Source organism: Manis pentadactyla, chromosome 10 (assembly GCF_030020395.1).
Source record: "Manis pentadactyla isolate mManPen7 chromosome 10, mManPen7.hap1, whole genome shotgun sequence".
Lineage (NCBI taxonomy): Eukaryota > Metazoa > Chordata > Mammalia > Pholidota > Manidae > Manis > Manis pentadactyla.
Window position 1 is genome coordinate 104,973,833 of NC_080028.1, and position 22,589 is coordinate 104,996,421.

General features: G+C 56.5%; 1 protein-coding gene across 1 annotated transcript in view; it reads right to left on the reverse strand.

Moving 5' to 3' along the window:
* The window catches only part of FAM20C (FAM20C golgi associated secretory pathway kinase), a 45,671-nt gene that overhangs the window by 17,851 nt on the left and 5,231 nt on the right, over window positions 1-22,589 (reverse strand). The window contains exon 3 of the mRNA XM_036932884.2: window positions 15,940-16,018. Within this exon, the coding sequence (XP_036788779.2) occupies window positions 15,940-16,018 (79 nt within the window). The remainder of the gene's footprint in view (window positions 1-15,939; window positions 16,019-22,589) is intronic.

Consider the following 22,589-nt stretch of genomic DNA (forward strand, 5'->3'; position numbering starts at 1 on the left):
ACTCAGCAGCCTGGGAGCTTGACACTGTTGTTCTCCCCCTTCACAGGTGAGGAAACAGGCAGAGAGATGAAGAGGCTCAGCCAAAATTTACAACAAGCACCGGTACTCCAGAGTCCCAGCCGCTAGCTGTACTGTGTCTGCTGGGTGCGGGGCCTGGGCACGGCCCAGGAAAGGCAGAGGGTGGCAGAAACTGAGTGTCCACAGCCTCATCTAGGACCTGGTTGGGACGGGCCGGCCACTGTGGTGATGGCTGGCTGGAGCAGGGGGACTGGGCCTGGGACACTCCTGTGTCCCCCCGGGCCTCCTGTGGGCCTGGCAGCTGCATCTGGCCCCCTCCTCTGTGCTCCTGAGAACAGCAAGCCTGCCTAGAACCTCCATGTGCCCGGCTTTGTTCCCAGACTTTGTGCACTGACACATGCAATCATCACGACTTAGAAGGTGGGCGTGGTCTCTAGACCATGCACCCAAGGTCACTGGCTAGGCGAAGCACTACCACGCATGCTGACCCCAGACCCCTTTGTCACCTGCCTCTGCACCACCTTCCACACGGGCCTCATGGGACGGCTCCTTGATGCTCAGTGCTGGGAGTCCAGAGGTATGTGAGTGTCCTGTGGCCGTGGTGACAGCCCCAAACAGGGCCTTAAAGCAACAGGAGTTTATCTCCTCCTAGTTCTGGAGACCTGAGGTCCAAAATCAAGGTGTTGCAGGTCACCCTCTGTGCAGAGGCTCCAGTAGAGTCTCCTGGCATCATGGCCATATCACTCTGGTCTCTGCCTCTGTCAACACATGGCCTCCCCTGGGGTCTCTTCATCCAGGGTCTCCAGCCACCCTCTGACATGGACACGTGATCACATTTAGGGCCCACCCAGGGCGCCCACAGGAATCCTCATTTCAAGATCCTAACTTTGTCCCATCTGCAAAGACCTCTTTTCCAAGTAAGTGACATAGCTTCCAGGGATTAGGACCTGTAGCTCTGGGGCAGATGCCACAGAAAGGAGGAGGCTGTGATTCTCATCCTGGGAGCAGCCTCAGAGGCAAAATGCCAGGTCAAGGCAGACGCTTCCTTCTCCTCCTGAACACAGGATTCCTGGCTCACCACACGAAGGCGTGGAGGCACACTAAGCATTTCCATCCTGGGTAATCTTCTCATCACTCACACAGCAGAAAACAACCACCTTGTCATTAGAGAGATATATTAAGCTATTTAATATCAGGCTTTCTGCGGGTAGATGTTCTGGAAGTGGGGAGGGCCTCTCCCTGGCAGTTACCCCAGTGTGACCTTCCAGTCTCAGAGCACAACGTCAGGACTTCCTGTTCACTCTGGCATCCAGTCCTTGCCCATGCAGGCGTTGTGTGACCAGCTGGTCTGCTTAAACACACTTGCCTTATTCAAACTTCTGGCACCTGGCTGTCCATCCAGTCCGTCCCATGATGGACCACAGCCTGAATGGTGCTGTTTCAGCCAAAACAGCGAGTTCTTGAGACTTGGCTGCAGCAGAGACCTCCCAAGTGGCACGGACCTTGGGGGCACCCTAACCCAGCAGAGGGCGTTCAAGCCCTGGACAGGCTGGCCCCCGACAGAGCCCCTTGGCATTGAACAGCCTACAGAGGTCTGCAAGGACACGTGTCTCTGAGCTTTTCCACTGAACCTCCTCTCCAGAACCAGTGGGGCAGGAGGCACCACGCCAAGACGGTGTTTAGGGCAGGGGTGGGACAACCTGTTTTTTTTCTTGGCAGAATTTCTCTGATTGTCGTACCTCATAATGAGCACACCTGGAGGGCAGGCTCTCCTCCTGCTCTTCTGTGACAGGCACAGATCCGAGCATCCCCCAAAGCCTCCCTGGGAGCTGTGGACAGAGCCGCAGAGCCAGTTGGTGACATGCCACCCTTCAGTCGATGGCAAGGAGCCTTCGAGCCCACAACCCTCCCCTGCCCTCGAGGGACAGCACCTCAAGGTGGGACCCAGGAGAAAAGTCAGCATTTCTTTGGTTGGGAGGGAAAGTTAACTCAGAAGAGACTCCTAAGCCTCAGGGTCAATTTAAAGAAGGCGGATTCGAGAACAATTCAAAGATGTGTCACCAAAGAAAGTCTGAACTCATTTCCATTTAAAAATAAATGCAATGCTTTAGACTTGATTTCAAAACAAAGGGGGGAAATTTTGCCTGGATCCTGAGGATCTGCTGTTTCACGTGCCTCTGTCACCTTGTGGATTCGCCTCGGGATGAGACTGGAGTGGAGGTGAACACACTTCCTCCAGTCACCAGGACCACAGGTGGGCAGGCCCTTCTGTGTCCACGACCCTGGAGTGCGTTTTATTTAAAGGTGATAAAAAGATGGGGAGGCCACTGTGCTCCTCATCTGCTAAACTGTGGACTAAATATTTAGCACCAAAATTTATTTGATAACATCTCTTCTCCAGAAGGAAAAATAAACCGAACCCAAGTTAGGGGCTTGGAGTCTCTGGCTCACTCACTAGGCTTGTTTGAGATGCTGTCTGCAAACTTTCTTTCTGGGGCATAAGGGACAACCAGAGCCAATCAGACTGCTCTTGAAAGAAATCCCCGGACTTTCACTTTCTTCTCCAGAATGAGGGAAATGAACACATTTTCTTTCCCTTCCGTCTAATCTTCCCTCCCTTTCATGACAATTAGATGACAGCCCACACACTAGCAGGTACCCCAGAGACTGTAGGAACCAGAGAGAAATACAAAAAGACACTCTCGATATTGCTCTTCAGGAGAAACTTTTTGGAAAAAATGACTTACTTGCTGTGGTTTTGAACAAAGGGGATAACCTTTTCCAGCAATCCCAAGGAAACAGTTAGTTAGGGCTGGCAGAGGCCTGGGTCCTGCCAGGTGCCTGCCAGGTGCCTGCCGGCACAGGCTTCAACCTGCCCATCTGTACAATGGGTGTGAAGAGGGTGCAGGCCCAGAACTATGCTCCCTGAAGGTTTTACTAAGTTTTTACTGTTTTTTCATTTCCCTGCCAAATTCTCTGTGACTGTTACAGAATTGTTCATAATTTCCTTTTTTTTCTGTTAAGCAAAGGAATTCCCAGCTGCCAAGTGGGAGCAGCAGATGGTGTTCAGCCTGAATTAATGCAGTTTGGGCTGACGGTAAATCCATGGGTGTTTGGGAAGCCAGGGTGACCTCAGCTGCTAGAGAGACCAGCCCTGGCCGACTTGGGCCCACAGAGAGCAGCAGGCCAGCATTGCCACAGGTGCTGGCCCACAGAGAGCCATGGGAGGGGCCGTCCCTTGACGCCACGACACCGGTGGCTGAGTGGCTGTGGGTGGCAGCTCCTTTCCCAAGCCTCTGGGTCCTCATCTGTGAGTGGACAGTGATGACAGCTACTTCTGGAGCTGCCGAGAGGATTACTTAAGAGAATCCTTGTAATGTGCTTGTCCGACCAGCTCCCAAGGGCACATGAGGGGTGGCGTGCTGTCCTTACAGTCTCCCCCAGGGGACATGCCAGCATTCCCTGAGTGGGCAGCACAGAGCCAGCCCTCCCATGGGCCCATGGAGGTGAAGCAGGGATTGGTGAGGGAGAAGACCCTCCTACAGAGATCCTTCTCCAAGGCCCCAAATGTGCTCTTGGCAGCAGACACTGGTGGATCAGGCTGGCACCCTCTGCCCCCCAAGGATGCTTCTCCTGCCATTGTGCCGATTAAACTCCAGCGCATGCCCATGTGCCAGAACTTGCAGGGTGTCTTCTGCTGGTGCTGGGTAGCAAGGAGCCGAGGGCAGACAGGCTGCTCAGGGCTGCAGGCCAGTCAGGCTGAGCTGGGTCCCAGCTGCTCTGCCTCAGGGCCTCGTCTGGGCCCCTGGAAGGCTCAGGAGTATCTCTCAAAGGCTGTTTTGCTTCTTAGTTACTAGTTTTCAGTTAATAAAGTCCTTTTTCCCTGACCATAAAAATAATTAATGAAACTGGAGACAACCTCAGCATCCCACAACCGGGGCCTGTGAGCTGAAGGGCCACGTGAAACATGGAACCTGAGCCTCACCCTGTGGCTCAGGGAAGCCATGGGCCACATGCCCCACAAAGATGTACTGTGGGCCCCGACTGGCAGTGGCTGGCAGCTGGGTAGCCCCTACAAGCTCAGATCCCTGCGGACAGTGCGGGACCCTGCACACTGCACGTCCCTGGACAGGGTCTGCTTGGCCCACCACAGAGGCCAGCTCAGCCTGAGAGGGTCCTGCCCATTCAGCGGGTCCACCACCTGGTGACCTAGGTGCCGGTGCTGCTCTGAGTCCTCAGGGCCCCTGGCTGCTCACTGGGGGACTGTGTCCTTGAAACTCCATCAGGCTCCACCTGCGTTCTTCATCCCAAGCCACTTACGGATCTGGGTCACCTGCCATGTGGCTGGTGCTGCAGACACAGGATGAGGGAGACTCAGCCCTGGACCTTCCCTTTGAAGCACTCAGTCCCATGGGGGGGGCAGTCAAGCCCCCAAGTTGCCACACTGTGGCCTGACAAGCACACAGATGTCTGTGGGGCCTTGAAAGGGTTGAACGCTCCATGGGCACCTCCTGACGCTGAGACGCTGGCTGGGTCTCGTGTCTGATGGCCGAGCCCATCAGGTCAAAGTACAGCCGGTCCGAGCCAGCAGCCCCACAGGACCCCACCCAACAAACCAGCCTCAGGCCAGACAGGATCCTGTTCCCAGGCTCCTGGAGCTTTGTACCATGGATGAACCCTAGTGCTGATTCCCACATGCCCATATGTGCAAGTGCACACCCACACACACCTGTGAACACGCGCATGCATGTGCACATACCCACAGGCCCGTAAATGTGCATCCACACCCACACACCTGCACACCCACATGCCTGCAAACATGTGCCCGTGCATGCACACTCATACACATACCCATGAACATGTTCATGTGCGTGCTGCCCCCCTGGGTGCGGAGCATCTGCGCGCTTTCACTGGGCTGCTCTCTATCCCTTGGAGACCCTGCTGGGGCCGCCTCCATTCATCCTCTGCAACCAGCCAGGAAAGAACCCCTGCCTGGAGCTAGACCCCAGGACTCGGTGCCTGTGGGAGGGGCAGAGCCTCAGCAGAAGCCGAGGTGGTCCCTTCTCAGTCAGACACTCAGGCCCTCAGGGTGCAGACCATTCCCCACTAGCCACCTGTCCCTGCACCAGGGCCATAAGCCTGTTTCTCCAGGGTGTATGGGAGTGTAAGGCCCTGGTGGGGGCTGGTGGCGTCAGCTGGCTACTCTTAGCAGCTGTTTGGTGGTGTTGGGCTGCTCAGAACCCTTGCCTCCCTCCACCCTCTCTCCAGCACCCTGGACTAGTCTGCCCCATCCTCTCTGGGGACTTGGCAGTGGCCTCCACGCTGGCCCCTCCAGGCTCTCATTCTCCTCCCATCCAGTGCTCACCACCCCACCACCCCAGCCCAGATTGCTTCCTCAGAGGCACACTAGCTGGAAACATAGCCCCCCACTGCTGCACGGCTCCCCTGAGGTCCCCAGTGGCCCAGCCACCCTGGGTTCCAGCCACCCTCTGAATCATCCCTCCTGGCAGCTCTCTCTGTTAAGTCCCTCCCATCTGTTGGGGCTCAGATCTAAAAACCTACCCTGCCCTTAGCACCACCAAGGAGGCTCTCCCCACCCTGCACGTCATGGGGCTTTGTTGCTGCCCACCTGCCCCACCATTGTGGGCTGTTCTGTCCTTGATCCCCGGGGTGTGGCACTCACTGTGCACCCTGAGAAAGTGAGCCAATCGATAGAGCCTCTCTTCTCATCAAAGGTGCTCTTGAGGGTCAGAAGGTAACTTGGGAGCCATGGGGGAGCCCCGTGCCCCTCTGCTGCACGAAGCTGCCCTATGGCTACTGGCACAGGGAGAGCAGCAGAGCCTGCCTGGGCTGGGCCCTTAGTCGGCCTCATCCACCCCTGCCTCCCTGCCCTGTGCAGGCTGCTGGCCTCAGATGGGGGCCAGCAGAGGGTCTGCTGGAAGTTCTGCTCAAGACATCCAGGTGTCTGGTTTCCTCCTTGCCTTCAGCCTCAGCTTAAGTGCCACCTGAACCCTCTGCAAGGAATTTACCCTCTCAAGTGTTTATGTCTGGTTATGTGTCTATGACTTCCCACTAGAACTTAATTAAGCTCTGTGCCAGGTGGGACCTTCTGCATATTGCTCACGGCTGAATGCTCTCTGCTCCCACAGCACCTGACCTACAGCAGGTGTCCAGAAGCAAGCTCAGTGACATACCAGGCGTGTGGGAGAGAGGGCAAGGAGGGCCTGACTAGGGCCCAGCAGACAGAGCTGGGAAGCCCTCCTGCACCCTGGGCTTGGCAGCCCTGAGCCCAAGCACACTGGCTGCCCAGCTGGGCACGGGGTCCCGGCAGCTTCTCAGCTTCTCCTTGAGACCAGAGTCTGACTAAGGATCCCAGTCTGGCATCCCCATGGACAGGATTTTGAAGCTCCTGAAAGCTGGGTGGTCCTGCTCCAGCCAGAATGAAGCGGGGGGAGAAGGCCTGCAGGCTGGCCCAAGCCAAACATGGGCACAAAGGGTTCTTGTCCACCTCTGGTCAGGCCCAGGCCCTGCTGGCTCCATGCCTGGTGACTGGCTATTGGGCAATCTGCTTGCCTTTGGGACCTGGTGTGGGCACCAGTGGAGGGAAAGCTTGAACTATTTATCAGAGCAGCAAATCCTTGGAAACCGTTAACTGCTGGCTCACTGGTCCTCAAACTTTTACTTCCCCAGTCTCCACCTGGGGGCCGGGTGCTGAGGGAGAACCAAGCCTTGTACTGCCTTACCAGGCATCCTGCCTCACACCCTCAGGCCCCTGGGTTCCAAATGTGCTTGAGGGGGTCGTGTCTCGGCGCCTGCCAAACGCCACCCCCATTCACATTGGACCTGCAAGGACAGCAAGGTTCACCGAGGACGCCTGTGGCCCATTTGCTCTTTGCATCTCCGGTAGGATGTCCATTGTGCCAAGCATGGGCCCTCCGGCTGCAATGGGGTGGAAACACTGGGGAGCCTTTGCTTTACGTCCTGGCCATGCCCATCACTCCTGTGATTCCAAGCAGCTCACCCACCTCCTACCTGCGGTTGCTGGGCCTGGCGATCGGCAGGTCCCCTGACTCCTGGCCCCTCTCCTGCCTCCATCTCTGGCTGTCAGTCAGTGAGCACTGGCTCAGTGGGCCCTGGGATGGAGGAGTGACCAGTGCCATGTCTGTGCTGAGCTTTGGCTGGGACACAGTGGTGCACGGAGGGCCAGAACGGTGAGAGCTGCAGAGTCACAGCCTCTGCTGACAGGCACATTCTCAGGCCCCTGCTGCCCTCCCTCGGGGACCAGGCATGGAGTGTGCAGCCTGCAGCTCTTACCAGGGACAGCAGACATTAGACTGGTCAGGTAACAAGTGTCAAAGGCCACACCCAGGGCGCAGTTGGGTAACAGATCTTGGGCAAACTGCATGTGCTGGGCAGCTGAGCATGCAAGGGAGAGCTGGGGCCTCCCTGGGGAAAGCCCGGGAAGGGGACACTGCAGTGCCAGTGGCCACCTGGGGCAAAGAGCGCAGGCATGGGTGAAGCCCACCGGACATCCCAGCTGTGCCGCCTGCATTTAAATCCTACAACAGCTCACGGAGGAGAACAGGACTCCGCCCTGTCCCCTGTCTCGTGTGCCCCGTGTGAATGGTATGAGGCCCAGGGAGGCTCAGGAGTCCACACTACCAGCTCCTTCTCTGCACAGGATCCACGGGCTCCTTGAACAGGAGCATCAAAAGAAAATTAAAAATAGAGATGTTGTCTAAAAGTACATACTTGCAACTGGCAGATCAATAGGTCTTGGAGCTCCAACACACAGCACAGAGGTTACACAACAAAACTGTACTATGAACATTAAACTTGCCAAGAAACTAGATCTTAATTGTTCCACCAGACCTAACACTACAGTGGCAATCGCATTGCAATATAAATGTATCAAATCAATATGTCCTACCCCTTAAACTTACATGTTATATGTCAATGATATCTTAACAGAGAAGGAAATTAAGGTAGGCAGTCTCTCCCTCATGCAACCCAGGGCCTTCCTCTGCCGGGTGTTTCATCAGAGCCTCTAAGTCCTCGTAGAACTGGTAAGTGGAAAGAGCATGCAAGATTTCACCCTTTATAATGAGGCACAGAACCCTGGGTCACTGTCAAGCCGGCTGACGGTGGCCACGCAGGGACCATGGAGAACCCACCACAGCCTCTCGGCCCTGCCTAGGCCTGGAGGGAGCAGGGAGGAGGCACCGCGGCAAAGCCAGCAGCAGCAGTCACCTCCCTGCCTGGGACAACGGTCTTGCAAAGTCAAGTCTGTTACCTAAGGAATTCCTGGCCCGTGATAGCCCAGGCAGAACAGCCCAAGTGGCTGAGAGCTCAGGCTCCCCAGAGCCAGTATCTGTTCCCCACCCTGCTCATAACAACCGTTGAGGGGCAGGGCCTGCTCGGGGCCACAGGGAGCCACAGGGTCAGTGACCCAGGGAAAAGGCACCAAGAAGACAGCCCCGAGGAGGGTGCCCATCTGAAAGTGACCCCCAGTCAGAACTGGTCCTTTGGGAGGCAGGGCAGGGCTGGAGGGGCAGGGGCCATGGTTGGCGGTCCCAGCGCGTGGCCCCCAAGCCAACACTAAGCTCCCCAGACTCCCAGCTGTGCCTGCTCACTCCACTGGAGCACAACCAGCCCCACACCCCCTTGAGCCCCTCAGCTTAGCGAGGAGGCAGGCCTGCAGCCAGGAGCAGTGCCTGGGTGTGGAGCGCAGGTCTTCAGACCAAAGTCATGATCACAGGGGAGAAGGCTCTGCTTTCTTGCCTGCAATTCCTCTTTTCAGGGCTGGAGACCCGGCCTGGAGGCCACACTCCATCAGAGGGAGGGCAGCTCTGGTTCACATCTAGATATGCTGCCTCTGCCTGCAAATTTTTTTGCAGCTGCCTCTGTTTATCCATCTCCACTGTGAGGAATTCCTGGGCCTCTAAGCATCTGTTCTCAGACAGTTTCTCTGGGAGATGTAGACAAACACGCACACACACACCACGTTTCTATTTGCAAAAGGAAAGGAAAGCAGATGGCCAGTGGGCAGGCCTCAGGACACAGCTGAGCTTCAGCCCACCCTGGGACAGCGCCTGGCCTGGCAGAGAACTGACAAATGGGGGCAGGTGGGACCTGCCACGCTGATCCCCTGCCTGTGCTGAGCAGCAAACAGAAGAGGAGTCAGAATATTTAAGCCTCTTCGGTATGGGTGGGGCCTCTGGGAATCTGCCAGCTGAAGGGGGGCAGTGTGGCTGCCCCCAGCAGAGACACCTCCACCTCCCACACAACAGGTTCCAGGGATCCCAGGCAAGCCTCGCCTCAGCCCAATGGCACTGAAAGGCCTGAGACCTGGCCTCCAAGACCCTGGCCTGCCACTCATTCCCTGTTTAATGTTAAACCCTTCTGATCCTTAATTTCCTTCTCCTTGAAGGAGAGGTGGTAATAAAAATAAAACCCATCCCCTGTGGTTGGAAAGGTCAAATGACTGGATGTGCACTGAACTTCTGTCGCTGGCTGGGAAGCACATGGCTGAGCAAGTCCTCTGCAGGCCCCAGGCCAGCATTGTGTAGACGCAGGTGACCCAGTGCTACCCAGCAGGCCTTCCCAACCAAGGAGCCAAGATCAGGGCCACGAAGGAGCTTGCTGCCCTCCTACCAAGCGGTGTGAGGACCCCAGGGCAGACCTGGGCTCAGGCAGTGCCTGTGACCTCACCTGTGCAGCCCCGTGGCAATCCCAGACAGCTGGCCCTGCCCTGGGAATGTCACCCTGGCTGCTGTGGTCTGACGCCCTGGACGGCCTCTGCACAGCTCTGGCAGGGCCGCCTGCAGCTGACCGCTGACTGACCCTGACCGACAGCTCTGGGAAGACTTGCCAAAAGTGAGTCCAAAAGCAGCCTTATTAATAACACCTCCACCCTGGGAATGACTCATGTCCATCAACAAAGAACAGATACCTCAGGGGTGTGTTCCCACAGCAGAACGTGATTCAGTGATGAGGACAGATGAACCGCCACCAGACACCTAGTGCAGGCACCACCTGAGCGCGGGAGGCCCACAAAGGAGGGCGTGGGGCCCCTGCAAGGGGCCAGAGTGGTCCATGCCCAGGAGCTAGGGAGCTGTGCCTGGGACTCGGGCACCAGCGGCACCGGGTCAGAACCCAGTGGGCTGATTTTGGTGCCGCTGCCTGAGAACTCAGCTGTGGATTCCCACTTACCTTTGTGGGCGTTTCCGTAGGAATATTACCATTCAACAGAAATTTGAATTCTAAAAAGGTGAGGAATGGTAAATTATTACACTTACAATGCTTGTTCTTGATTTAATCCGATCGCTCCTCATATACACATACAGAAAAGGAGGTCCTGGGGGCCAATGGTGAATTGATTAATAGTATAGATGACAACCCTTTACTTCCTTTGTCCATCCAGGCACTGAAAAGGGGTGTTGGGTTTGCATGGAATATGTGTCTCACTTGCATGCTGTGATGGGTTCAATCGTGTCCCCAAAAGGGCATGTTAAAGCCCTGGCCGCCGGACCCCCAGAACGTGGCCTTATGTGGAAACAGGGCCTCGACCCGATTCGTTCCTATGGGCTGCCCTCTCCACGGTCCAGGCCACCACGTGCACCCCTCCGCCTGAGGCCTGGGCCAGAAGCCTTCACCCCTCAAGCCCACACCCAGCCACTGTGTGCCCAGGGGTTGGCCTCTCGTAAATGTCCCTGAAATCCACCCTTCCCTCCATCCACATGCCTACTGTGGTCATGGCCACTGCCATCTCTTGTCTGATGCCCAGTGGAGCCCCTGGCTTCCCCTGCATGGCAGTGGGCACAGTGCTCGGGCACGGCTCACCCAGGTCCAGATGCCCGTCAGAGCCTCACCTCTGCCCACCTCTGGCGACCTTGGTTCATCTTCCCCTTAAACTGAGGGTGTTGCAATAGAACTGCCTGCGAGGATGGGCGTGTTCTACACCTGCGTCCCACAGGCGCTGCCAGCCATGTGTAGCTGGGTGTGTGTGTAGTGACACGGAGGAACTGTGCTGTGGCTGCTTCATTTTAATTCACTTCAGTGACACAGCACGTGGGGTGCCCTCTGTGTGGCAGCCCACATACCACAGCGCAGCCTACAGCCCCGTGGAAGCATTCTGTGCTAGAGTGCGCCACCTGCTCCAGGATGGCCCCCAGGCCTGGGGTGGTCAGACCTTCTCTGGACCTTCACATTCACCCCCAGGCCTCAGCTGGGGGTCACTTCTGAGAAACCTTCCGGCCGCCTCAGCCTACAGGGCTGGCCAGCCCCGGACCACTATTCTGTGAGGTAGATGTTTTGTGCCCACACCTGCCACCGCTGGCTTGTTCTCTCATTCCTGCTGTGCCCCAAGCCAGTCTCCTGGGGCCACAGTGCGGGGGCAGACACCATGCTCTTGGCCATGCCCTGAGCAGCGGGAGAGCTGGGTCCTCACAGAGACTGCTGGGTCTGAGTCACATCTGTTCTCAGCGCCCAGCACAAGGCCGGGCCCAGGGGCTCAGTGAGTGTCTATGGGATGGCTAAGTGACTATTTCTTCTGGGAGGTGGTCACAGCCAGTGTCTTGGGCATGCCTGGAAGTTCCTTTCCAAGAAAGCAGTTTGAAATGTGCTGCAAAGGGCCTGTCCTCTCTGGTATGTCTGCCCAACTCCACCCTTCTTGCTAAACCACCCAGCAAGGGGTTAGCAGCTTCCTCCAAGAAACTTGGTGCCCTGTCTCCTAAACCAGTTCGGAAGACTTCAGACCTCAAGACCTCATCCTGCCAGGCCCTTGTTGGCAGATGGGTAAACTGAGTCTTGGTGGGGGTAGGAACTCTCTGGAGAGCAGGAGAGTGGCCACACCGGCCTGCTCTCTCTGGGGTGCACCAGTGCTCCCATGCTCCAGCCCCACATCCCCTGCACTCACCTACCACGTGCTCCTTCAATATGAAGACTTAATTACTGTGCCAAAAGCACAAGCAAGAACAAAATAGATCAACTGGTGTCCTCAAAGCTAAAAGCTTGTGCTTCAAAGGACCCCACATATGTGATAAGGGCCTCATATGCAAAACACATAAAGAACTCTTACAACTTTTAACAAGAAGATAGCCCCCAATGGCCAAGGATCTGAATATTCTCCAAAGAACATACACAAATGGCCAACAAGGACACAAAAAGATGCTCAACCTCATGAGTCGTTAAGGAAAAGCAAGTCAAACTGCAAGGAGACACACCTCACGCCCACTAGGGTGGCCATTATCCACAGGAGGGACCACGTGCTGGGGAGGCCATGCAGCCACCGACACCCTCACCCCCTGCTGGTGGGATTATAAAGTGGGGCAGGCGCTGTGGAAAACAGTATGGCAGTTCCTCTAACAGTCAAATTTAGCTGTTATGTGATCCAGTGATTCCACTCCCAGAGAAATGAAAATCCCAGAGAAACAAAAACATACGTCCACACAGAAACTCATATGTGAACGCTCACAGCAGCATTATTATAACAGCCAAAAGGGGGAAATAAGCCAAGTGCCCTTCAACTGATAAAGTACAAATAAAACATGGTCCATCCACATGAGGGAATGTTCAGCCGTAAAGGGAGGAAGCCCTGACAACATGCCACAATGTGGATGAACCCCGAGGACGTTCTGCTCAGTGAAGAAGGATGCGCTGCATGACTATTTCTATGAAATTCCAGAATAGGTAAGTCCACAGAGACAATGCTAGAGGGAGGGCGAGGGGGGACTGGTGACATAATAGGGGGCTCCTTCTGGAGTCATGAAAAGGTCCTATAATTCACTGTGGTCATGGATGCATAATTCTGTGAATATACCAAAAGCTTTTGAATTGTAGACTTTAGGTGGGTGAACTGTATATGTGAATTATACCTTCATAAGGTTGTTTAAAAAATCTTACTTCCTCTAACCCCAAAGAACACCCAGGAACTTTTGTGTGCTAGTTATGTTTTCAACGCCTATTAGAATGTAGTTAAGCTTTAAATGGTCACCCGCATTCCACATAAATTCTGCTTTGGGAGACCCCAACCTCTTCTAGACCCTCTCAACTCTTACATCCTTCACTATTTGGGAGGGAAAATACTACCCTAATTCATATATTCTACTGACAACTTACAGAGCTATTATGAGCTCAAAGAAGAACATTTTTATTAAAGAGATCTATTGATCATGGATTTTAATTTTTAAAAATGCTATGGTCATAAACCACAGATGTTTTCTTATTCAGACCACAGAAGCATGTACGCAGGCACCTCACATCCTGGGCCAACAGGGAGTGAGGCTGCTGGCAACAGGACCACAGTTAGTGCCAGGCCCAGGCTTGGTCAGGGGAGGAGGGCCCTGGTGCCCAGAATTGCCTGGACCTCACCCAGCAGATACAGCAAGAGGACAGGCTGCAGGGATGACACCAGCAATGTGTAAGCACTCACCTGTGCCCACCCTGCCCACCTGGGGTCCTCTGCCCGGAGCACGCTGAGGGCAGGGAGGAGCCTGGGCTGACCTCAGGATGCTCACAGCCTTGCTCTGGCTGGCAATCTGGCTGGCAGGCTGTGAGCATGTCCTTTTCCTTTCTGGGCCTCAGTTTCCCCAAGTGCTTTGAGAGGCTCAACTCTGTTTCCATGGCTTCAACCTCAGCTCAGCCTTCCCACTCAGCACACTGGTCACACTGGCCTTTGCCAAGCTCTGGTGTAAGCCCCACCCCAGACTGTTCACTCGTGGCCTCAGCCTTCAGATGCTGGAGAGGCAGTGACTTCCTTCCTGATCCAATGGCTGGGAGCTGAGAGTCCAGCGGAGAAGGCGGCAAACGTGAGATACGTGAGCTTCCAAGGGGGCTCTGGGTCCTAGCTGCCGCAGGCCGCCACAAGCCGCCATGAGCCACCAGGCCACAGGCAGGTTGCCTCTGGCCTCAGCATCTCTGCAAAGGTGAAGATGCCCACTGTGGGCAGGGGAGGTGGTGGAGAGCAGGCACCTGGCCTTGGGGGCTCTGGCGGTTTGGGTTCAGCAGTGGGCTGTCTACCTCTCCAAGCCCCGGTTCACCAACTTTATGGGGCTATGGGGCATAATAATACCTCCTCTAACTCGCAGAGGTGTTCTGAGTACTAAACAATGGCGGCCCACAAGCCCTTGCACAGAGCCTGCCCACGGAGCACCGGCTCTCACGGTACCGGCAAATAGTAGCTCGGGAAATGTCACCGTGGTAGTGGCTGTCACCACCACCACCCACCGGATGTTCTGACTTCCGAGATCCACATGGGGAACCTGTGAGGGAACAGGGACCATAGCCACCCACCCTCTGTGGCAGGGCCAGCTTGAGTCTGTGTGACTTGATTTTCTAGTTTCTGAAGAAGGCCCCTGGCCTGCATGGCAAAGGGACATGGAGGGACAAGGGTCGCCATTTCTGGCTGAAGGGAGCCCTCCTGAGGGTCTCCGAATGCACCTGGGAAGTGGGCTTAAGGCTTGAGCCCCTGAAGCACAGCTGAGCGCCACGAAGACACCGAGTTCCAGCGACTGCCAGTGGGAGGGCCCCTGCCCACCTGTCACCTGGCAGCCACCACGCAGCATCTGTGCACAGATCCCGCGGCCCCCTCTCCTCCCCTCAGCAGCTCCACGCGGCACTGTCGTGACATCGAGGGGCCTGGGATAGCCCCCTACTCAAGCTTCAACATGAAGGGCTGCAACTCTCAGAACCATTCCCTCCACAGTGGGGCTGGGGGCACAGAGCAGCCAAGGTGCTGGGGAGTTCTAGGAGGAGCCCACTCAGGCTGCGTGCCCCCCAGCTGCCCAGATCATCCCTCCTGAGGGCTGGGGACTGCGTGACCCAGCCGGGACGTCCACCACCTGGCAGTTACAGGTGGCAGTGTCCCACTGTCTTCCTGAGACAGCCAGGCCCCTGGAGCCCCTTTTCCGTATGGAGATGAGGGCGTCCCTTCACACACAGAACCAGGAGTGCTCGCGGGCCCCCGACCTACTCAGCAGCTTTGTTGCCTGGGTGTACCCAGCAGCCGGCGGCCTGGCCTGTCCCTTCATCTGTGAGTGGCAGTTCCTCAGCCCCACCTGCTCCGGGCAGCCCCGGGTCAGAGCCCTGAGAGGCAGATCCCAGGGGTAGCCCGGGGCAGGAACCCCTGTGGAGTCCACCCTGGACATCTGTCCAGAGGAATGGGAGCAAGAGGCCCACAAACAGTGCAGAGCACAGAAATATGCCTTCAACCATGAGTAGCACCTACATTTTGTCTGACCTGGAAAGTAGTTTAACTGAATTTTTTAAAACTTCATTATCACCATTTTTTAAAACTTGATGATTAAGCAGAAGAAAATAAATCTGTATTTCTAGCTTAACTTGAAAATTAGAAATAAGGCCAGATGTCCCATCTGGTAAACCCACAGACAGCTTCCCCTTCCAGCAGGCCCCCCTTCCTGCAGCCACCATCCCCACCCAGCTCAGTGGCCTCACGTGACTTGAGTGGCCTCATGGACATCTGAGTATGCAAGCCATGCTTCAACCACAGGGGACTCCTCACGTGTGCAAAACTGCCCCATCTGGTACTAACAGAAGACGGCAGAACAGTGCTGGACCACGTGGGTCCCGGAGCCCCAAGGTCATCAGAGAGGACATCACGACTATAGGTGTGTCAAAATCCTTGGGGTGGCCTTTCAAATGTCCCTTCTCCATTTCCACCACTTTTTCCTTGCCATTGGGAAGGGAAAAGTGGGGAGGCAAGGAGAGGAGGGGGCGGGGGCCGACCCGTGTCACCCGATTTGTCACGATGGGGAGGAAGTCAAGTGAGATCACCCTTAGTTTACCCTAAAACACTTCTGGGAGGAAACCTTGCATATTCCACCAGAAATTTAGTGCCCACGCACCTGTCTCCAGTGCAGACCCCTCTCCCCACACACCCCTCCCCACCGGCCCCGTACTCACCTCATGGGTTTGAACAGTGCTTGCCCGTAATTCTGCAACGTCATGATGAGTTTCAGCTGTGTGCCCCCCGACTTCATGGCTGCAGGGAGGGGAGACAGCAGGTCACATGCTGCACTCAGACCCCCTCTTCCATGAGTGAGGCCAGCTCCCAACTCTGACCCCACAGCTGGGCCTGGGCGCCTGAATGTGCTGAGGCCCCACCTGGGAGGCTTGGGTCTCCTGCAGTGACACTGGTGCACACTCCCTCCTGATACTGGGGCACGGGCACTGGGAGCAGAGCCTCTCAGACACTCTGAGCCACACAAAGGGACTGGTTTCAGAGGGGACGGCCCAGTGTCCGCACCCACCAGCTGGGCCCTCCCCGGACACAGGACGGGCACACATGTGTGCCCACACCACTGGTTGCCCGGTCTGACTTTCTGGGATTCTAGAGGAAGCCTGAACAGGGTCAGTCTGAGGAGGCTCTGAAGACCCCTTGGCTGGGAGCACCTCCCCCCCCAGAACAAGGCTTCCAGGGGGTTCACAGGGGCCCTATGGGGTGGAAGCCTCCAGAAGCTCTGCTCTGGCCTCCCACAGCCTCACCAGCTCAGAAGGTCAAAGGATTCCCCCAGATACCTTCTCTTTCCTGACTTTCCTTTATGCTGGTGGAGCAGAAGGAGGGAAAATATGTGGGGCTTTTCCGCAGTGGTTGGAGTGCCAGAAGCCCCAGGAGCTGGGTGGCTGGCTATCATCCACGCAGCAAGGGCCCCAGGCCTCATGAGACAGGACACGGGGCTTGCCCAGTGCTCACAAAGTCCTCCTGCTTCCGCACAGGCTGGCTGTGCTAATGTCATAGGCGTGAACAGGTGGGTGGCAGGGTGCCCCCAGGGAAGTCCATGTTCAACGGGTGGGGCAAACTGAAAACTAAACACCCGGAGACCTCTGCTGCCTCACAAGGGCCCTGAGGCTCTGCTTCTTGAAGGCCTCGCGGGGAGGTGGCATGTATGTAGGCCACTGTCGCCCAGGGGCAGGCGCTGGCCCTGAATGCTGGGGGCAGCAGAGAAAACCCACCTGCAGCACTGGGCCCTCAGGGTGGGGGGCCGGGGGCTGGAGGCCTGGGCTTGCGCACAGGTCTCAGAGGGGTCCTCCCAGCAGGGAGGGCATGGCTGGCACTGGGCAGCAGGGTGCTAGATGCTGCACCTGTGCACAGGGACTGGCTCGGGGGTGGAGGGTAGAAGCCAGGGTAAGGAGGCTGCGGCAACTGCAGAAGATGAGAACAGAGATGTGGAAAATGGGAAAATTCAAGAAATCAAAAGGAACCACCTGGTGGAGTCAGTGTGGGGTGAGGAGGAGAGGGATGCAGCATGCCCCTTGGCTTCCAGCAGGAGCTGCTGGGTGCCAGAGGAGGAGCCGGCCTGGAGGCGAAGATCCAGGCGGGTGAGCGTGCGATGATGCGGGGGCCCCAGGCCCTGGGGAGGCCCAGGTGAGGGTGCCTGTGATCTAGACACAGGGCTGGGTGCAAAGGACTGTCCACAGAGGCGACGAGTAAAGGCCGTGGGTGGGGTCACCTGGGGCAGAGCAGTGGCCAAGGGCCCAGGACCAAGGCCGGGGACATGTGGGTATTTCAGATCCAGGAAGTGGGAAGGAGCCACAGTGAGGAAGGACCAATGAGCCCGTGGGAATGGTCCGGCGGAGGGGAACAGGGGACGTCGCACGCTGCAAGGCTTGGGGGGCAGTCCAGAGGCTGCCCTGCTTCCAGTGGCTGTCTACAAGGAGTCTTCCCTGCCTCTCAGGCCCTTCTGCTTGGTGGAGCCTGGGATGCCTGCCCAGCACCCTTCACGCAGTCATAGCGAGGCGCAAGACAAACGAGGGAAGCATCTTAGTTGACCAGTCAGCACCTCAGGCTCCTGGGGTAATGTGGGGGTGAGGACGTGGGGGGCAACACTGGCGAAGCACCTGGAACAGCCTAGGCACAGTGAGTTCAGAGCCACAGACCATCGAGGGGCACAAGGAATGCTCCGAGTTCTATGTGCCCAGAGCGTTTTTGGGGGCCTCGTGGCCTCTGTGAATGCCATGGCCCAGATGCTTTCTCCTGGGTCCCAGCCCGGCCACCTGCCGGTTCCTCCTGAGAAGCCCCTGCTCCAACTGCCACCCAGGCACCAGGGGTGAGCTGGTGTGACCTGTGGGCAGCCGGTGAAGCTGTCCCAGCCTGCACCCTCCTCAGGGAAACAGCCAGGAACAAATTCCACTTCCCTCGAACACACCAGGCATAACTGAAAATGCCTGGCCTGGTGTTGTAATCCCATGACAGGATACCAGGTAGCCCTCAACATGGCACAAAATAATTCTGGAGGACAGCAACTGCTCACAGTTTTATTATTTAGCAAAGAGCATATGAAGCATTCACTTGCCAAGAACTGCTTTTTTTGGAAAGGTGTGTGCTGAAGTGCCTGGGCAAGTCTGGACGCAGTTGGCCAGCGAAGCTCAGGGCCCATTTCCCAGGAATCGAACTGCAGGTTATCTCAATTTCCTTTTTTCCCCTTTGTGCTCTCTAAATTTCTACAATGAATTTTATTATGTTTTTAATAAGATGAAAGCCAGAAGTGATTATTTAAAAAATTAGTGGCCCAGTGAAAACCCCATTTGATGTCCCCATTTCCATTTACTAACTGGGGTCACTGGATTTCATTATTCCTTCCTGGGCCAGTCAGGGGCAGCTCATCAGTAATTTGCAAGGTGTGTAATCCTGTTTTTCTAAATAACATAGTATTATGCAAATCTGGTTGGCTTAATCATTCTTGTTCTGGAAGCAAGTCCCGTGTGCACTGCTGTTCCCCTGCATTCCACTCCACTGCCAGAGCCTCTCCACAGAGCTGATCAATACTTAGAAATGAAAGGGCATTAGTATCTCCAGTGACTAAGGACTCCAGAAACCCCCAATTCTTGCTGACTGCCCTGGACACTGTCTTTCTCTCGGCTGGGGGCCTGTGCCTCCTCCCCACCTAGCCCAGCATTCGCTTGCCCAGCTGAAAGACATTTGAGATTCTGCTCTAAAATCAGATACAATCTCCCTGCAAAATGCCCCCACACACTGCCGCCAGTCCTGGCAAAGGCTGAGGGTGTTCCCCTGGGGTGGGGAAGAGGCAAACCCACCCACGAGCCTGTGCCCCCAGTGGACGGCCCACTCTGCTCCTGCAGAATGGGCCCCAGAAGGCAGTCAAGGCCCAGGACACAGACCTGGCCTTGGGAAGGAAGACTTCTCCCTGAAGACAGACTGAGGGTTGTGACTCTGGGAATCTGGCCCTGGCACTTGGGGGAAAGGTGTCCTCGGACAGCAAACTCAAGAGGAGGAGCCCAGGTGTGCAGGTAAAGGTGCATAGGCAGGTGGACATGCCCTCCCCTGGCTGCGTTTCATGATTCCCACCAAGCAGGAGTCCATCAGAACCCAGCCAGTTCAGCCCTGGGGAGGGACCCACCAGGTAGTGAGCCCACATGGGTGTAGGGCCAGGCTGAGGCCAGCATCCTGGCACACCCCCAGGGCCATTCCCCAGAGGACATGCACACCACAGAGAGCCCCTCATGTCTCCAGCTTCTCTCCAGCTCCGCAGCCCCACCCAGTCAAGGCACCATCAAATCACCAGCACACATGGGGTGTCCAGCTGGCATCCAGGCTGGCTTCCCCACGCCCCACCACGAGCCACGCACCCTCAGGGTGCTCCCCCACCCTGCCCACCTGCCTGGCCTGCCTCCCATGGCAGATTCTACTATTCAGACTCAAGTGTCAGCTCAGTGCCCTTCCTGACACCCTGAAGGGCCATGTCCCCCAGCCCTGCATTAATACATGGTATTAATTAACACTGACTAATGATCATTGATAACCTACACCATTAGTCATACATGTTAACATGTGTTAGCAGAGCACCATACATTTCATTACACGATGTTCATCGGTGCTATAAATTCTGTGACCACTTGGACACCAACCACTGGCTTTGCTCAGTATCTTTCCCCAGGACATACCACAGAGCGGAGATGACTTAAAATGTGGGCTTCCTCCGAAGGATCCGGAAGATGTCATTTCTTCAGAATTTCCCCAAGGAAGGATCAAGTTAAACCAGAACCAGGGGCAGCCCTGGGAAGAAGGAAAAAGGGGTGCCACCCAGGGGTCCCAGTGCCCCCACACCCAGGGAAGGATAAGAAGTGGGATTGCAGGACCCTGAGCAGGCCCTGAGTCACAGACCTGGAGGTTCACGGGGGTGCGAGGGACCTGGTCCAGACACGCTGGGGGCAGCAGATGCACAGCACCTCTTTCCCATGAAAGCCAAGGCCAGTCCCCCATCTCCCCTTTTCTAAGAAGAACCTGTGACTCATACTTTGATGGGTCATCTCCTGACTTTTAAAAGAATGAATCTCAGTTCTTAGAGGCCTGTGGCCATCCAACACAGCCACATGGGAGGTGCTGCCTGCAGTGCCCATCACCACCGATGGCCTCAGCTGGTCATCTGGAGAGCCTCTGGTTCTTTCTGTGGCCCTGACTATGGCCTGTGAAGGGTCAGAGTAAGCGAGGGCCTTGCCCAAGGATGGCTCCCTTGGGGGAATGCCCCAGGAGCATCTAGGCCCGCTACTCTTCCCCACCCCACCCCATGCACCTAACCCCAGGCAGAGGAGGTCTGACCGTTTTCCAGGCCCCTGTGTGCCCACATGGAGCCCCTTATACTCGGCTCGGGCACCAAGGGATGCAGACCCATGGAGAAGGCATGGTATGTCCCCTCGGCCGGCAGTGGACATGGGACCTGGGATGGGAACTAGGTACTCCGACGTGAGGGGCTGCAGGGGGATGTGTGGGGCCTGGGTCTTCCCGCCTGACCCTGGGGCCTTGGGGACCTCCACCTCAGGGCCACAGCTCAAGATGCAGTCCCCACCCTTGGAATACTTGAGGGTGCCTCCCGCTGGGCTGCTGTTTGCACCACACTCTTCTGTGTTTACTTCACAGGGAAACTGCAGCTCTGCCACTGGTGGGATCCCACACCCCCCAAGCAGGAGCACAGCGGGGCTGGGCCGTTTGATCCGGGTGCAGCTGCCATCTGCTCTGGGTCAGCACCTGCATGGGCTTTGCTCTTGACCTTCAACTGAGGTGGGAAGAGAGCAGAGGGCGGCCGCATGGCTTGCCACCTTCGCTGCCTTCACCACCTTTGGGGTGGTCCTCGTCCTTCCTCTGGTACCAAACCTGGGGTCCGGCTAACCAGGCCCTTTTAGTTTTCTTTCTCAGGTTGGCTGAGTGGGACTCTGCAGCCTGGGACCTGCAGTAGCAGTTGCCACCAGTGTGGGGATGGGAGGGGAACTGTGGCCTGTCTGGGGCTGGGCCTGTCTTCTCAAGGCGTCTGCCTCTGACTCATTAGACAGCAGCCGCAAGGCACTGGCACTCGGGCAGCTGTCCCCGAGTGCGGCCGCAGCCCCAGCCTTTGCTCCTGGAAGCTTGCTGGCCAAACAGTCCTGGATTCTAGAGGATGCTCGGTGCCCAGGACTCCTGACCTGCACACTCCTCCTGTGTGCAGGCACCAGCCAGGGCTTCGTCTCCATCCAGTGGAGCAACGCTGGAGTGTGTGCTTCAGAGGCCCGAATCCTCTCATGCCAGTGTGACTTCTTCTTGTAAGTAATCCCAGGTACAAAGTAGTTAATTGTGCCATTTATTCTTTGCATCCATAATTGTGCACAAGAGCAATTTAATTACCACCAGTGCACCAAAGGCACTGCAGGTCTGATTTCAAGCTGAATGGAGGTGGATAATGTCTGGCGCTTCTTTAAAGGTGGGAAAGGGTGGTCACCAAGCAGATAGAAGCTATAAATAAGTCTCCACAGGCCACACACACTGCATGAAGTGGACCAAGTGGTTCTGAACTGAGAGGTTTGATGGGGCTGCTCTGGGAGAAAGCCTCGGTAGCCTGTAGGAACCGTTGTCTCTTACAACAGCATCTCTAGGATCATGTGAACAGCAAGGTGAACAACTCCAGCATTAAAGTGACCACAGGGCCGACAGCTGGGAGTCACCAAGAAGCTGAGCTGCAGAGGGGATGTGTTGGCCATGGGCGTCTCTCCCTCTTGGAAGCCTGATTCCTGCAATTGGGTTGGGTTTCCAATTGGGACTCTCTTTCAGGCCAAAATTGGGTCACTGTGATGCTCCTGTCTTTCTTTCCTTTCTTTTCATGGTCAAATGGATGGCGTTGCTGAATCTTGACCCTCAGGCAGACTCTGGGCTCCTGTGAGTGGCTGCACCTGGGGTCTCCCTCTGAGCCACAGCAGTGCTCGAGCCAGGGGCTACCAGTAGGAGGCAGCCCCACAGGGGGACTGCCCAGCCTGTCAGGCTGAGGGCCTGGCCAGAGCCCAGCTGGATGTGGGCAGACACCTTCCGGGAAGCCTGGTTGCTCCTAGTGCACCTGGAGGCCCAGGCCTGACACCTGTTGCAGTGCTGGGCTCTGCTGGCAGGTGAGAGGATTTCCTGCTTCCTCAGGAAAGGAGCCTTTTCACAGACGTGAGCACACTGCAGCATCTCCAGGCCCGAGCGTCGGGCTGGGCCCTTCCTGCTGCGGCGTGCCCAGCACTGACTGCCCGGCCTCCAAAGGCTGCCCCGCACAAGGCCCGCCGGGCAGGGGCCTTGCGTCTTCCCACCTCCT